Source organism: Apus apus, chromosome 8, assembly GCF_020740795.1.
Source record: "Apus apus isolate bApuApu2 chromosome 8, bApuApu2.pri.cur, whole genome shotgun sequence".
In the NCBI taxonomy this organism is placed as follows: Eukaryota; Metazoa; Chordata; class Aves; order Apodiformes; family Apodidae; genus Apus; species Apus apus.
In genome coordinates this window covers 3359246-3372945 of record NC_067289.1, presented here as the reverse complement: position 1 = coordinate 3372945, position 13700 = coordinate 3359246, and the positions used below count along the sequence as shown (strand labels likewise).

General features: G+C 45.7%; 1 protein-coding gene across 7 annotated transcripts in view; it reads left to right on the top strand.

Annotated features, from left to right (window-relative positions):
- The window catches only part of FARP2 (FERM, ARH/RhoGEF and pleckstrin domain protein 2), a 62561-nt gene extending 49198 nt beyond the window's left edge, over positions 1–13363 (top strand). For 3 of the 7 annotated variants that reach the window (XM_051627012.1, XM_051627015.1, XM_051627011.1), the window contains 12 exons: positions 397–530; positions 1643–1724; positions 2272–2509; positions 3683–3813; positions 4792–4860; positions 5246–5335; positions 6022–6104; positions 6456–6574; positions 7246–7409; positions 9799–9906; positions 10688–10839; positions 11691–13363. In XM_051627012.1, the coding sequence (XP_051482972.1) occupies positions 397–530; positions 1643–1724; positions 2272–2509; positions 3683–3813; positions 4792–4860; positions 5246–5335; positions 6022–6104; positions 6456–6574; positions 7246–7409; positions 9799–9906; positions 10688–10839; positions 11691–11781 (1461 nt within the window). In that variant the 3' untranslated portion in view covers positions 11782–13363. Of the gene's footprint in view, positions 1–396; positions 531–1642; positions 1725–2271; positions 2510–3682; positions 3814–4791; positions 4861–5245; positions 5336–6021; positions 6105–6455; positions 6575–7245; positions 7410–8806; positions 8947–9798; positions 9907–10687; positions 10840–11690 lie in introns of those variants that run through there. The other 4 variants (XM_051627014.1, XM_051627013.1, XM_051627017.1 and 1 more) reach the window with 4 other exon arrangements.
- Positions 13364–13700: the final 337 nt, after the last annotated feature.

Here is a 13700-nt window from a genome sequence, read left to right as displayed (position 1 = left end):
GATGTCTCCAGCTACTGAGTAACTTGCACAGAGCTCCAAGTTTCATGAAAGAGCAGTTGTATCTGTGTTGAGGTACAAGCAGTGGTGTAACAGCAGCTATGGCAGCCACTTGGTAATTCACTGCCCTTCAGAGTTACCAACCATCTCATCATTGCATCAAGAAACATTCTTGTACCCAATAAGAAGCCTCATATTTCTCATGTTTGGCAAGGAAAAACATTACATCTTTTTCCTCTTTCCAGATTACATCTTTCCTAAACACTTCTCCTTCCTTCCTGCTCTTTCCTTGTTCACACACTTTTTTCTCCCCCATCGCTGCAGGAGCAGAAAATTTTATGCTAGTAATTAATTGCTTAAATAGAGAAATGTATCATTATTTGTGATGTTTTTTGGCAGTGGTTTCGCAGTGCAGTCATCAAGGAGAATGCTATGCCAGAGGGCCTGATGACATTACTCTTCTCTAACATAGACCCAATTTATGAGTTTCATCGAGGCTTTCTGAAAGAGATTGAGCAAAGACTGTCACTCTGGTAAGTGCAAACAGTTCAGAGCTTGAGCAGCCAGCCTGGGGACCTTTTCCTGCCTCCTCATGGCAAAACTGTGCTTTGAACTGGTATTTTCTGCTTAAATGAAATGAAGGAAAAAGTCTTCTAATAAATTACGGTTTTAAAGAAATACCGAATGCATTTTGAAAAGCCCGTTTTTCAAGCACTGCCTTGTACATAATATCCTGTAGCTGGATGAATTTTACACCAGACCCAGGGTTTTGTAACTACAGAATCATTTAGGTTGGAAAAGACCCTTAGGATCATACAGTCCAACTGTTAATATGACCTGGTGTTGTGTCTCTAGCCTTAGAAAAGAGGAGGAACACGAGGTCAAACAAATAATGGGGGTGTTTTTCTGTACCTTCCAGTTAATGAATCTCCAGGTGAAAAATCTAAGTAACACTTTTTGGTAATTAAGATTAGAGTTCATCTTTTGCAACACAGTTTATTTCAGAGATCATGTCTTTAGTCTTTTAACCTTTAGATTACTTTCTCCTGACCTGAGATGTAATACATGAGAATAATTCAAATGGAAGTGGTTAACATAACTAAGGAAGAACAAAAATCAATTAATAAATTCAGGTGGGGTCATGTTATGATGCTCATTCATCATCACAGAACCAGAGAATAGTTTGGGGTGGGAAGGACCTTAAAGATCATCTAGTTCTAACCCCCTCCTTCCATGGGGGGGGAGACCTCCCACCTGGTCACGTTGCTCCAAGCCCCATCCAACCTGCCCTTGAACAGTCTGAGAGGTTAAACTCCCAAATGGACTTTCACACAAATACATTCCTGTTCTTTTCTCACTTTTCTAAGCATGGCTTTGTTATTTCATACAGCTTCCATATTTAACTGCACCAAGTTTTCAACCCTAACAGTGAAATGGAAATGTCAAGTGACTAAAAATGGAGAGAGTAGGATTCATGTCATTCCCTTCATTCTACTAAATCTGTCTTTAAAATACGCAGATACCTGGGAAGTGTTTCTTAAATATTCTGTTTTGAAGTGCAGGGGAAGATGGAGGGAGGAAGCTGAAATTTCTTGGTCTCCTGTGTGCTTGACCTTCTTGTTTCATCTCCTTGTGTGTGTTTCAGGGAAGGAAAAACCAATGCTCACATGAAGGGAGATTACCAGCGCATCGGAGACGTCATGCTCAGGAATATGCGCACTCTGAAGGTAGAGGGAGGATTCAAACCATGGAATCTCAGGATCAGGGAGTCACTTCTTCCTTTTTTCAAGGATGAGAGTTCAACGTTCAGTAATTAGTAATGTCCACGTGACTTACAAACAATTCTTGTTGATAAAAAAATTAAAATGAAAGCATAATGACCTACCTAGAGCAAGGCTTTATACTTCCGTTGTTTGTTTAACCACCTATGTTTACCTTGAGAAAAGGCTGTTCATTGGTTATTCAGCAGAAGACAAAGAAAAATGATTTTGTTTCCTTCACATTCTCTTCCATATTTGCACAGCTCCAACTCCTCCCCTACAGAGTCACTGTTCCACAAGATTGTTTCAGTCCAAATTATAAATATTTTTAATCAGCGTATAATGTTGTGATGCTATTTTTAATAATAGTTATGAGAATATATGCAATCTTGGTTTATCTAATCATGGTCAGAGACAAAAGTGGAGCAGGCAGTGCCTGTTTTCCTTTATTCACTGTGGAATCTATTAAAGACTCTTTTATTTGACCCAAAACATTTTTTGTCTGATTCAACAGGAGTTTACCAGTTACCTGCAGAAGCATGACGAGGTCCTGACAGAACTGGAGAAAGCAACTAAACGCCTGAAGAAGCTGGAAATGGTTTATAAGGAGTTTGAGCTGCAGAAAGTTTGCTACCTGCCCCTCAACACCTTTCTGCTCAAGCCAATCCAGAGGCTGATGCACTACAAGTTGATCCTGGGGAGACTTTGCAAGCACTACACAGCAGAGCACCGGGACTTTGCAGATTGCAGGAGTGAGTGAGCACTCATCTCTAAATGTGCCAGGACCCCATTCCCATTTCATGGAATCATAGGGTGGTGAAGGTTAGAAGGGACCTTAAAGATCATCAGGGATGATCCCTATGAGCAGGGACACCTCCCACTAGGCCAGGCTGCACAATGTTCCTGTTGTTCTTGTTCCCTGGGGAAGACAAGAAGCATTAGGCCTACAAAGTCAATGTGAATGCTTTTTATATCCACTCAAGACCCCTCCACATCTCACTTGCAGGTCTGTGAAGTACACAGAAATTTAGATTGCTGAAAACAAAACTGCTTAGTGAACACTGTCATTTAAATATCCTGGGGAAAAAAAAACAGAATATATCAAGTAGAACAGCAGAGAACTGGCAGGAGGCAGTGTAATTAAGAAAACAACAACAAAAACAAAACCCACAAAACTTCAACTTTGTTTTTCTTTCAGTTTCTTGGTACCCTATTTCATTACCCTCCTACAGTGCTGTGGTGCAGGGCTCTGAAGCTTTTAGCAACAGGCAGAAAATTGCCTTAACTGCTAGTTTGGAAAATGCAAAAGATAACTTAGATGCAGACTGTCCTTTTTGCAGAGAATTGATGCTTTTTCTGCCATTTCAGAAAGTGTTTTTCTCATGGTAATCTTGGTGGATTTTAAGGTTTCAGCTAAAGCTGGAAACTTAGTCCATTTCTCTTGCCCTTTTTTATGTGGAGAATATAGTAGGCTGTTCATGAACTTTTCATCATTTATAAATAAAAATGTGACCAGAAAAAAAGAATGCCTTTGTAGTGTCAAAAACTTGAAGATTAAATCCCATTAATTTCTCAAGTAATCTCTGGCAGAAAGAGTTGGCTTAAATGATTTTCATTTACTTTTGGCTACATGATAAATACTTCTTTTATGTGCATAATCTGAGGTATGCAGTCATTTCCAGAGGCATAGGAAGCACCATGAAGTTGCTTGCCAGTCTTCACTTTGCCCCTAGGTAGCTATAAAATACATTTGAAGAAGCTGGCAGGTTGGGAGTGGATGATCATTGTAAGTCCCTTCCAACTGAACTATTCTGTCCTCTTCTAAGTCTGGCTGTAAATTTCAGATTCAATATTCCAGGGTTGAAATTAGTGCCCTGGGTTTGTCTGCTCTGTTGTGATCCCCCTTGGTGCCCTTTTCCTTACAGATGCACTGAAGGAGGTGACAGAAATGACATCTCAGCTGCAGCACAGTCTGATCCGCCTGGAGAATTTCCAGAAGCTGACAGAGCTGCAGCACGACTTGATTGGTATAGATAACCTCACAGCACCTGGGAGGGTAAGTACCTCTCTGGAGTTTTGAGAGCTTTTATTAGTTTTATGGCCCAGGAAGTGCCTTTCAACCATGTATTTGCCAGCACTGCCTCTTTGTTTGATAGGTGACTGTGAAGGCTTTGTGTCATTGTCTTTATAGTAGGTCCAGTGGAGGTCTTGGTGATGTCCTGATCAAAAATCAGTCATAGAATGGTTTGGGTTGGAATGGACCTAGAAGATTATCTAGTTCCAACCCCCCCACAAGCACAGGGACACCTTCCACTAGACCAAGCTGCACAAAGCCCTCTCCAGCCTGGCCATGAAGGGGCATCCACAGCCTCCCTAGGCAACCCTGTTCCAGTGCCTCTGCTTAGACTCTGCCTGCAGTTTGGTGTTGCCATTACAGCAGATGCTGGGTGTGCTGGGCCCTGTGCTCTTGTGTTTGAGTGTGAACCAGTATGTCATGTACTCAGTCCACTCCCAGGTCTACTTGTGCAGCCTCATGCAAGCTCTGTCTGTGGACTGGGACTTCACAGAGAATGTAGCAGTAGTGACCCACATCACTGGGCAAAACTGGTGTCACTGACTATTTTTTCTAAGAGTTTGTTTAGTTCCTGCTTGGTTTTTTTTGTTTCTTTGTTTTTTGATAGATATACTGAGCATAAATAAAGGAGCATCACAGGTGCTTGTGGGGTGCTATGGCAGTCACTACAGTGGGATGTAAGTGTGATAGGTGAACTGCTGGTGTCCCAACAGGAACTCTGCTCGTTTTCCTTCTCTTGCTTCACTGATTTAAAAGCTGGCTGCAGCAAGGAGCTGATTCTTTCACAAAACAGCAGGGCAGGTGTCATAACATGGAACAAATCTGTTAGAGATCATTGCTGGGCACCAATCAACCTCTGCATACTCTGGGATGGAAAAAAAACCCACAACCCAAAACCATTAAAATGTTCTGTATTTGGGAAAGGAAGAGCTTTGCCTAGCTTTCTGTTTTCTGCTGCAGGAGTTCATCAGGGAAGGCTGCTTGTACAAGCTCACCAAGAAGGGTTTACAGCAGCGGATGTTCTTTCTGGTGAGTGTTCCTTCTCATTTCCATAAACCCAAAGTCTTCAAGATAAAGTGGTTGTGAAAGGGTGTTCTCATGTGGTAGTGTTGAAAATCAGCAATTGTAACTGAGCTCTGGGGGATTTTGAGTTAGTGGGACTGTGAAAATACTGTCTGTTCAGCTTGTTGCCTTCATGGCATGTAGTTTTAACAGAATTTAACAGATTGCCTCTCTTTTAAATAAATGAAAGAATGGGTTTAAGCAAAGTGGGGCAAACTGACTGAGAAATGGCCTTTTTTCATGCATCTATACTGACCTTTAAGCAACTGTTTTTAAAAAAGATAGCAAAAACTACTTGGCCCTAGGCCTGCTGTCTTCAGAATATTGATTGTGTCCTTCCTGCCTTTTTCAGTTCTCAGATATGTTACTGTACACAAGCAAAGGGGTTACAGGGACAAATCAGTTCAAAATCCATGGACACCTTCCTCTGCATGGCATGTTGGTAAGTGGTTTCAAGTTACATCACAGACTTTGCTTTAAGGCAAGTTGGGGCAGTTTCTTCAGGGCATGAGGACCAAGGCTGCAGCTGCTCCCAGGCTAGTGCCAGCAGCCAGTGGACTGGACCTTCATTCATTTGCCCCAGCCTGTGTGCAAAACAAAGACTTCTCTGCAGGCCATAAGGTTATTCCTCCCATCTCATTTTCAAAACAGCTAGCACACCCTTTTGACAACTGATTTTCATGCTGCTGTGAGAGGCTGATTTGGAAACAAGGGGTTTGTTCTGGAATTTTTCCCCCTATACACACACCAAGGCATATAATCAGTCTTCCTGCCTCCCAACCCCCCCTGTTCTAATGGGATTGTTCTTTCTGTGTTTGATTTGCAGCTGATAGTGCTCGACCCACCGGTAAGTCATGAGCTGAATCCTGCCCAGAACCCTCCTGTTCTTGCTCTGGTGGATGTGGTGCTGTGCAGCTAGAGATGGTGCCAGTAGAAATGCACAATCTAGTTTATTCTGTAGAGCCAAAATAGACTCCAAGTAGGTTGTACTCATAAAAGAGTAGCTGGTTTTCACTTACTGCACCCAGGTTGTAATCATATTGTGGATTTCTAGCCAGCCAAGGAAGACAGTTTTGGGGTTTATCTCTCACTGAGCAGTGATGAGAAAAACCTTTTCTTTTTCTGCAGGTGGAGGAGAGTGAGAATGAATGGGCTGTCCCACACTGCTTCACCATCTATTCAGCACAAAAAACCATAGTGGTGGCAGCAAGGTAACATTTATTTTCCTCAGCTCCCTGTCAGTTTGGTAGATGCCTTCGAAAAGTTCCTGTTCCATCATGTGGTACAGAGCCAAGGGGGTGCTTCATGTGTCCTCTGGAAAGCCATGACTTATCTCACCAAATGGTGTGTTATTAGACATGAAGTAGCAGCAGTGAAGGTTGTATGAGGTCAGGTTCCTGTCTGGAAAGATCATGCTATGGAGGAATTTCAATGTTATTTTTAGTTATTTAATGGAAAGGGACTGCTGCTTGTACTGGGCAGTGAGCTGTGCCTTTCTTCTGCAAACCAGCCCTAGTGTTCCAGGCTGGAGGGGGTCTCCATTCACACTGTTTGTCTTGCAGTACTCGCTTGGAGATGGGGAAGTGGATGGAAGACCTGAACATGGCAATTGAAATGGCCAAGAAATCTACTGAGAAATCTGACATGCTTCTGGAAAACTCTCTATGCAATCGCTCCAACAGTAAGTGGTGTTTCCTGCCTTCTTGAAAAGCAGCAGTTGTCATGTCCTTTTCATTTGTCCTATTGTGAACTTGGTGACATAAATGGAGTATTTTTAAAATTCATGTGCTGATGGAGAGTTATTGTGCTCTTGTTTTATTTTAACTTGAAGAAATGCGCTTGTTTTCCTAGACTGATGTTTCAGGCAGCTTTAATGCAGCAGAGATGCTCCACTTGCAGAGCTTTTGATTTTATAAGATCCTTATTTGTCTCTTACATAGATTTTTCTCAACATAACCCTGTAGTATTTTTTTCTTGTCCAGAATTTTGATGTCTTTGGAGATCAGCAAGTTCTTCTATAGCCCAGTGTTCTGTGCCTGTCCCTGCTGGTGTTACGGATGTGCTGGAACACGTAGTATCCCTTCTTGGAGCACTTTTTCCTATTCCTCACTAAGAATCCACTGAAGATGAAGTGTGAGGATTTTTGTTTGTTTGTTTTACACAGTATTGAGTCAGCTGCCCCAGTCATGAGAGCCAAAATGATCTGCTCAGGGTGGCCTTTAGGAGCCATGTAATGCATTTCAAAACAGGACCGTTGCTGGAGAGAAGTCTTTTTTTCCCCCAGGAATCCCTGCTTCCCTTGGCTCTTTTTATTGCACACTTTTAAACCGATGCTGAATTCTCCTCCCTCAGGATCCTCTGATGAGGTCTCTCTAGAGCAGGAGTCTGAAGATGACATACACTCTTCTCGTAGCTCCCTGGACAGGCAGAGCCACCACCGTGCCAACACAACCATGCACGTGTGCTGGTACCGCAACACCAGCGTCTCCATGACTGACCACAGTGTGGCTGTCGAGGTACCCACAGGGCACAGCTCCCAACCTCTCACTCTCTCCATCCCAACTCACTTGGCCTCCACTCCATCTCCCACATCCCTTGGCAGCATCTCTGATCCCGGCACAGCGTGGGCCACTAAAAGGCCTCTTGCTTGCCCCTCTCTGTGCATGTCTGTGTGTCTGCTCTCCTGGCAGCCGGGCTTCGGCAAAGGCACGGAAGGAGGGGAGTTTGAAAGGAAACCCTGGAGGATAAGATACCTGGCCATGGTATTTTCCTTTTAGAGATGGACTCAGCTGTACTGAGGTCTGGTTAGCTGCTGTACTGCACCTAGAATTAGGAATCATAGAAGCACAGAAAGGTTTGAGTTGGAAGGGACCTTCAAGATCATCCAGATCCAACCCCCTGCATGGGCAGGGACACCTCCCACCAGCCCAGGCTGCTCCAAGCCCCATCCAACCTGCCCTTCAACACTGCCAGGGATGGGGCAGCCACAGCTTCCCTGGGCATCCTGTGAAGAAGAGTTAAGTTCCATGGGAATATGACTCCCCTGCCTTTCTGTCTCTGGCAGGGCAGGAAGCTTTAGGACGTGCCATTTTATGGCAGTGTCATGTTATGCTGAGCAGAGATTTCTTATGTGCCTGCTGAGCTGCTGTTACCTGGGGTCTTGCCACTGGGCATGGCTTGATGCAGCAATGGTGGCACGTTTGGGGACTGAATCCTGCAGACTTTGAGTCTGTTCAGTGCTCCTTATGCAGAGTGCTGCTTGCACTGACAGTGTGCTTTCACCTCAGGCAGCAGCTGGGCAAGGTCAGTTGGGTAGGACACCTTCCTGGAGGCAAACATGCTTGGAAGACTTCCAGAAGTGGGAAGAACCCTAAATACCATGAAGAGAAAATGGAGGTCACTAACTAGACAAACAGCAATGGGGCAGAGCCCTGAATCCATGTATTTGTACCTTCCTGTTTTCCATGCCATGCCATTAAGGCACTTTTTGTTTCCTGGAGGGAGTTAAGTCAGACATGGAATTCCCTGGGTGTCAGTGATGTGGAGAGCTTCTCCATCAGCTCAGTAAAGGAAGTTCGGCAGATGTTAGGCTTAAGGGCCAGAAGTTGGGCACTTCAGCTGGCAAAGAAAGTGGTTTCTCTTGGTGGGGACAAGCCTTCCTTCCCCTGCTGGTATCCTTGGGAAAGGTTCTTTCTGGCTGGTCTGTACCTGGACAATGAGACCACCCTGCTACAGGCTCTGGGATCACACGTGCGACTTCTTGCAGCTCCCTTGCTTCCATCTGTTCCATGTTCTAATACCATCATTTTTTTTTCCCACCATCCGTTTTCCTTTAACAGACATCTTTCTTGCATCACTTCTCTCATCCTAATGTTCTGTTTTTTCTATTTCTCTCCCCCTTTTCTCTGCTCAGTTTTCTGCTCTCTTGCTGTTTCTCCAGAGCTTCCTCCTCGCTATTTGCTGGGCCAGGCCCAACGGCCCAACACAATCACCCATGTTTGTTGGTACCGGAACCAGAGCCTATCCCTGTCTGATTACCTGTGCATGATCCAGGTAAAAATGCCTCTCAAGTTCTGCACTAGTGGGGAGGAGCCATGGGATGCCAAGGAAAATGTCCTGCTGCTCACTTCCTACACTCTGTGAGCAGCCCATGTGTGCTAGTGTGAGGGTGCCCCATCCAACCAGCAGCAGGTTTCATGTTCCCTTGCTGATACAGGATTTCCTCCTAGTTCTGCTTCCCAAAATGGTTCCCTGTGTAGAACTGCTGCGTGTCCTGTCTTTAATTACAAAATCCATCTGCTGTCATTCCATGCCCCAGGTTTCCTTACCCTGCTGCACAAGCACTTGATGACTCTGACTCCAAGGCAGCAATGTCCAACTTCCCTGCTTGCCATGCTGGGCTTGGCTTTGCCTACCTGCCACGTGTAGCTTGTCCACAGCTCTGGCACCCTCTGTTTCCTCCTCTGCTTTATTTTCCTTCCTGCACAATCTGTTCTAGGTCGTTTTTTGTGCATGTGAAAAAGGGTGGCTGAAGGGATGGCCACCCTGGTGGTTGTCACCAGTCCCTTGACTGTAGGCTGGGAAGGAGGGTGGTTGCTGGAGGGTGCAGCACCCTCCTGTGTGCTGCCTGGCACTGTGCTGAGATGCTTCAATGTGAAGGGGAACTTGCTATTAGTGGAGAGAAATCACTAATTAGTTCATAAGGTGATAGTTGTGAATTAGTGATGCTGCAAAGTCACTCAGTCACCATGTGAAGTATCTGGGAGGGCTTTTACAACAGGGGAGTAAGTGCAGGAGGGGGAGTTTATAGCAGGGCAGCCTCAAGCTTTTTATCTGGGGCAGCTGGTTTGTCCTGCAGGACAGTGAGCTGGGGTTTCACAGAGTGTTTTTGTCATTCCATGCTAGAACCAGCTCTCTGGATACTTGCTGAGGAAGTTCAAGAACAGCAATGGCTGGCAGAAACTGTGGGTTGTCTTCACCAACTTCTGCTTGTTCTTCTACAAAACACATCAGGTGAGCAAATGTAGCTGAGGGGATGGGGCTTGGGGTGTTGGTGGGAGCCAGGGGGTCAGTGGCTTTCTGCTCAGGGTGCAGCTCACTGCTATTTGAAGTGGAAGAAGAGGTAGTTTGTAAACAAACCAGTCTCTGTAAGGCCACGGGCCCTTCTTGCAGAATTTTTTTCAGGATTTCCAATCCTGATCATGATACTGACCTTCTGTGGGTGGGGGCTGAAATGTCTCTTTGTCCATTAACTCACAGAGGTGAAAGCATGGGCAGCCCTTGGTCAGTCTGTCTCCATTTCTGTCCCTGCTGGGCTTCAGCACACTGGAACAGGCATCAGGGATTCTTCTGCCCATGGTGCCTTCAGTGCCTGTACAGTAACCAGCTGAGATGCACTGCAACCTGTGCCTTTTTGTCTCATGAACCCAATAAACTGTGTTTATTCTTGCCTTCAGGGCACATTTCTTTTGGGAGGGATATTTTAACTTGCCTATTGGATCTGTGTTTGTTGTTCTAGAGAGTGTGGAGGGGGGGAAGGGGGCAGCCCAGGAGGCAGTAGTGGGCAGGGAACAGAAGCAAATAACTATAAAAACAGTGAAAGGAGTTGGGGGAAGTTTGAATCATAAGCTATCAGAGGCCTTGCAAAAGATAAAGGCTGCTCCTTCTCCCATTCTCTCCTAAATAAAAGTGCAAAGGCCTGACCTGTGCAGCACAGAGGAGTGAGTGTGTGTTGGGCTGAGCTGTGTGGCAGGGGATGCCTTGCACTAAGGGCTGGGCTCTTGGTCTGTTCCAGGATGATTATCCCTTGGCCAGTCTCCCACTGCTGGGCTATGCAGTCAGCTCCCCTCTGGAGGCAGATGGCATTCAGAAGGATTTTGTCTTCAAGCTGCAGTTCAAGTCCCATGTGTATTTCTTCAGGGCAGAGAGCAAATACACCTTTGAGAGGTAATTTTCTGCTTTCTCTGTCTGTCTTGGTATGTAACGTGCTGTTAACTCACCACATCATCCACAGCCCTCTCTTTCCTCCTGACTGCCCCCTAGTCCCAGTGACTTTGCAGCACACTCTCAGTAGTGAAGTTCCCTTCCTCTTCCTACTGATGATGTTCAGGGATCGATGCCTTCTCTGCCAAACTGGCCTCCTTCGGGGGGAGAGCTGGTGCCTGCATCTAGAGCTCTGGGCTCTGCTTGGTCTTAGGAGTCTGGGGCTTCCTTGGAGCTGGGGAGCAGCACAGGTAGAAGGGCTGTGGAGTCAGATTTCTAGTTCATGAGAGCTCTGGCAAGGATACTTTTTTCTTTTCCTCTTCAGTCTCTGAAAACAGGGGTTGTAACACAAGGTTGAGAGCAACAAATGCAGTGCTCTTTTTCACTTCATTGCTTTCTCTACAGTTCTGCTTAGCTTTGCTGTTAGGGGCTTCCACATGTGATCCAAAGTGAATCCATCAGGTACAAAACAGAACTTCAGCTGTTGGAAACCCTCGCATTGTATTCTGCCCTGCAGGGTGGTACTGGATGCTTTGGAGTGTGGTTTCATTGAGAAGGTGTCACCTACTTCCCCCTCCTTGGGAGAGTACCACTTATTTGTGAGCTCTCTGGAGCACAAAGCACTGTGAAGCTGTTACTTGGACAGGCAGCCACGTTCTGCTCTGTATTTACTGCATCTCAAGCAACGTTTTTGAAGAATTAGTTCCCTAAAATAATTGTAAAAGTAGAAAACTTTGAAAAGGGTGCAGCTCGTAACCAAAGATGATGCATCTGTGAATGAAGGGCTGAGCATTTTTCATGTCCTTTCTTGCCAGGTGGATGGAGGTGATCAAGAGAGCCACCAGTACTCCAGCCAGGTCGAGCTTGCTGCTCCCAAAAGATGAGAAGGACAGTCACACAGACTGAAGCAGGGCAGAGCTGGATCTCTGCTGGAAACATCAACAAAAGAGGCAGGTGGAAACAGGAGTCTCTGGGGTTGATAAAACGCAGAACCAGGAAGCTCATTTTCCACCTGGTACAGAAAGTGGGAGCAAGGGAGTTGCAAACAAGGATCACATCCTTTCCCAATGGTACGGAAGAGGGTCAAGTCTGTTCAGGTTGAACCTCCTCAGAGAGAAGCCAACAACCGCAGAGCTCCAGCGCGCACCCGTCGTGGGAGGGTTATTGTTCCCCTTGCACCTGTACAGTAAAACCCTTGCAGATGCCACCTTGTTTTTACATTCTGACTGGATGGTCAGCATATACAGGAGCAAAACAGCAGCTGTCAGTGTGTGATGGGCTCCCAGCCAGGGCTTGCTGGCTCCCAGCAATCCCTTTTCCTAAGGCCTGGCGTGGCTGGCTGTACAGCCTGCCTTGCTGCTGGCACAGTCAGACTAATGGGCTCCACAGGTGTGAACACAGCTCCTTGTGAACAGGAACTGCAGTTCTCGTGCAACAGCTCTGCTCTCTAGAAGCTTTTCCAGGGGGAAGTCAGAGGACTGGCCCTCTGCTCAGCTGATGAGGCTTTGGTGTCTTGTGGGTCGGTACAGGTTGGGCTTGTGGTTTTTCCTCTGTACTCTGCTATGGCACATGCTAAGAAGGTCAATCACTATTTTCATGTCACAGCTCCAGAGTTTCTTTATCCTGCAGTAGGCATTGCTTAAGGCATGGGATGGCAAACACACTCCCCACCCCGATGTGGGGGATGTTTTCAAGGCATTTAAGCAATACAGGAGAACAAGCTTCTCTGAAAGTCACTGTTACTTGTGCTTGGGTCACACAAAGACTTCTGAAAATACCTATTCTTACCTTTACATTTGGGGTGGGATCCATCTTCTGTTTCTCATGAAGGTGCAAAAGTCACTGGATTCCAGATGGAGCATTAGTGTCTGGGGACTCTATTAAATCTCTGTATTAAATCTGAAAGGTTTGTAGCTTGTTCTGTTTTTGTAAAAGCTGTCACCTTCAGTTGCCTCTGTGGAAGGACTGAAATAAGCTAAGTGCCACAAAAAGCTGTTGGATGTGGCTTTGATGGGCTCTAGGAACTCTACTTTTATATTAGATAGAAAAGTTTCTGTGTATTAGAATAAGGAACAATGAAGTGGTGTAGTGAAAGAACAAGGAAAGTGTTGGATGTTGGGAGGATGGAGGAGTGTGGAGAGCCCTGTGAAAAGGGGACGTTCAGAGGCCAGCATGTGCATTCTCCAAGGCTGGTTCAGGTTATGGTCTAGAACATATGCAGGATGAGGACTGCAGGGAGGGGGGTCCAGAGGGATTTTCCAGACCTCTTACATGGAATTTGCATCCTGGAGGAGATGACTGACTGCAGATCCAGCCTTCACTACCCCTGTCACAGTGACCATTGTCCCATGTAAGTTAAATGTACTTAATTTATTAGTGTCTTCATTTTTTTTTTTTAATTAACTGTTGTACCTGTACACACATGGATTGACTAGATACAATGCAGCTGACTGTGACTGCTGAAAATAAATAGCATCTTGGTATAAAACTTTATCAGCCTTTCTGTTCCTGAGCCCACCATCCCCAGGCTTGTGGGAAGCTGGATGGCACCTGCAGAGCAGCAGTGCTTTTCCTTGGACCTGAGAGAGGAGGTTTCATGGATGAATGGATCTTTGCATCCAGTGGTTTTCCTGGATGGTAGTGGCAGCTCCTTTGTCAGTCACAGCCTGGAGTAGCTCCTTGCAGGAGCAGGTTGCTGTGGGGCTTGGCCTTTAACCCCAGCCTTTCATTGCTCTCACCTACTGCAGCAGAGCTTTCCCTAAAGCCAGGATTTAAAATGTTTAGAGTGGTCAAATTCCTGAGTAGTTTGCCAAGACTGTGTTTCT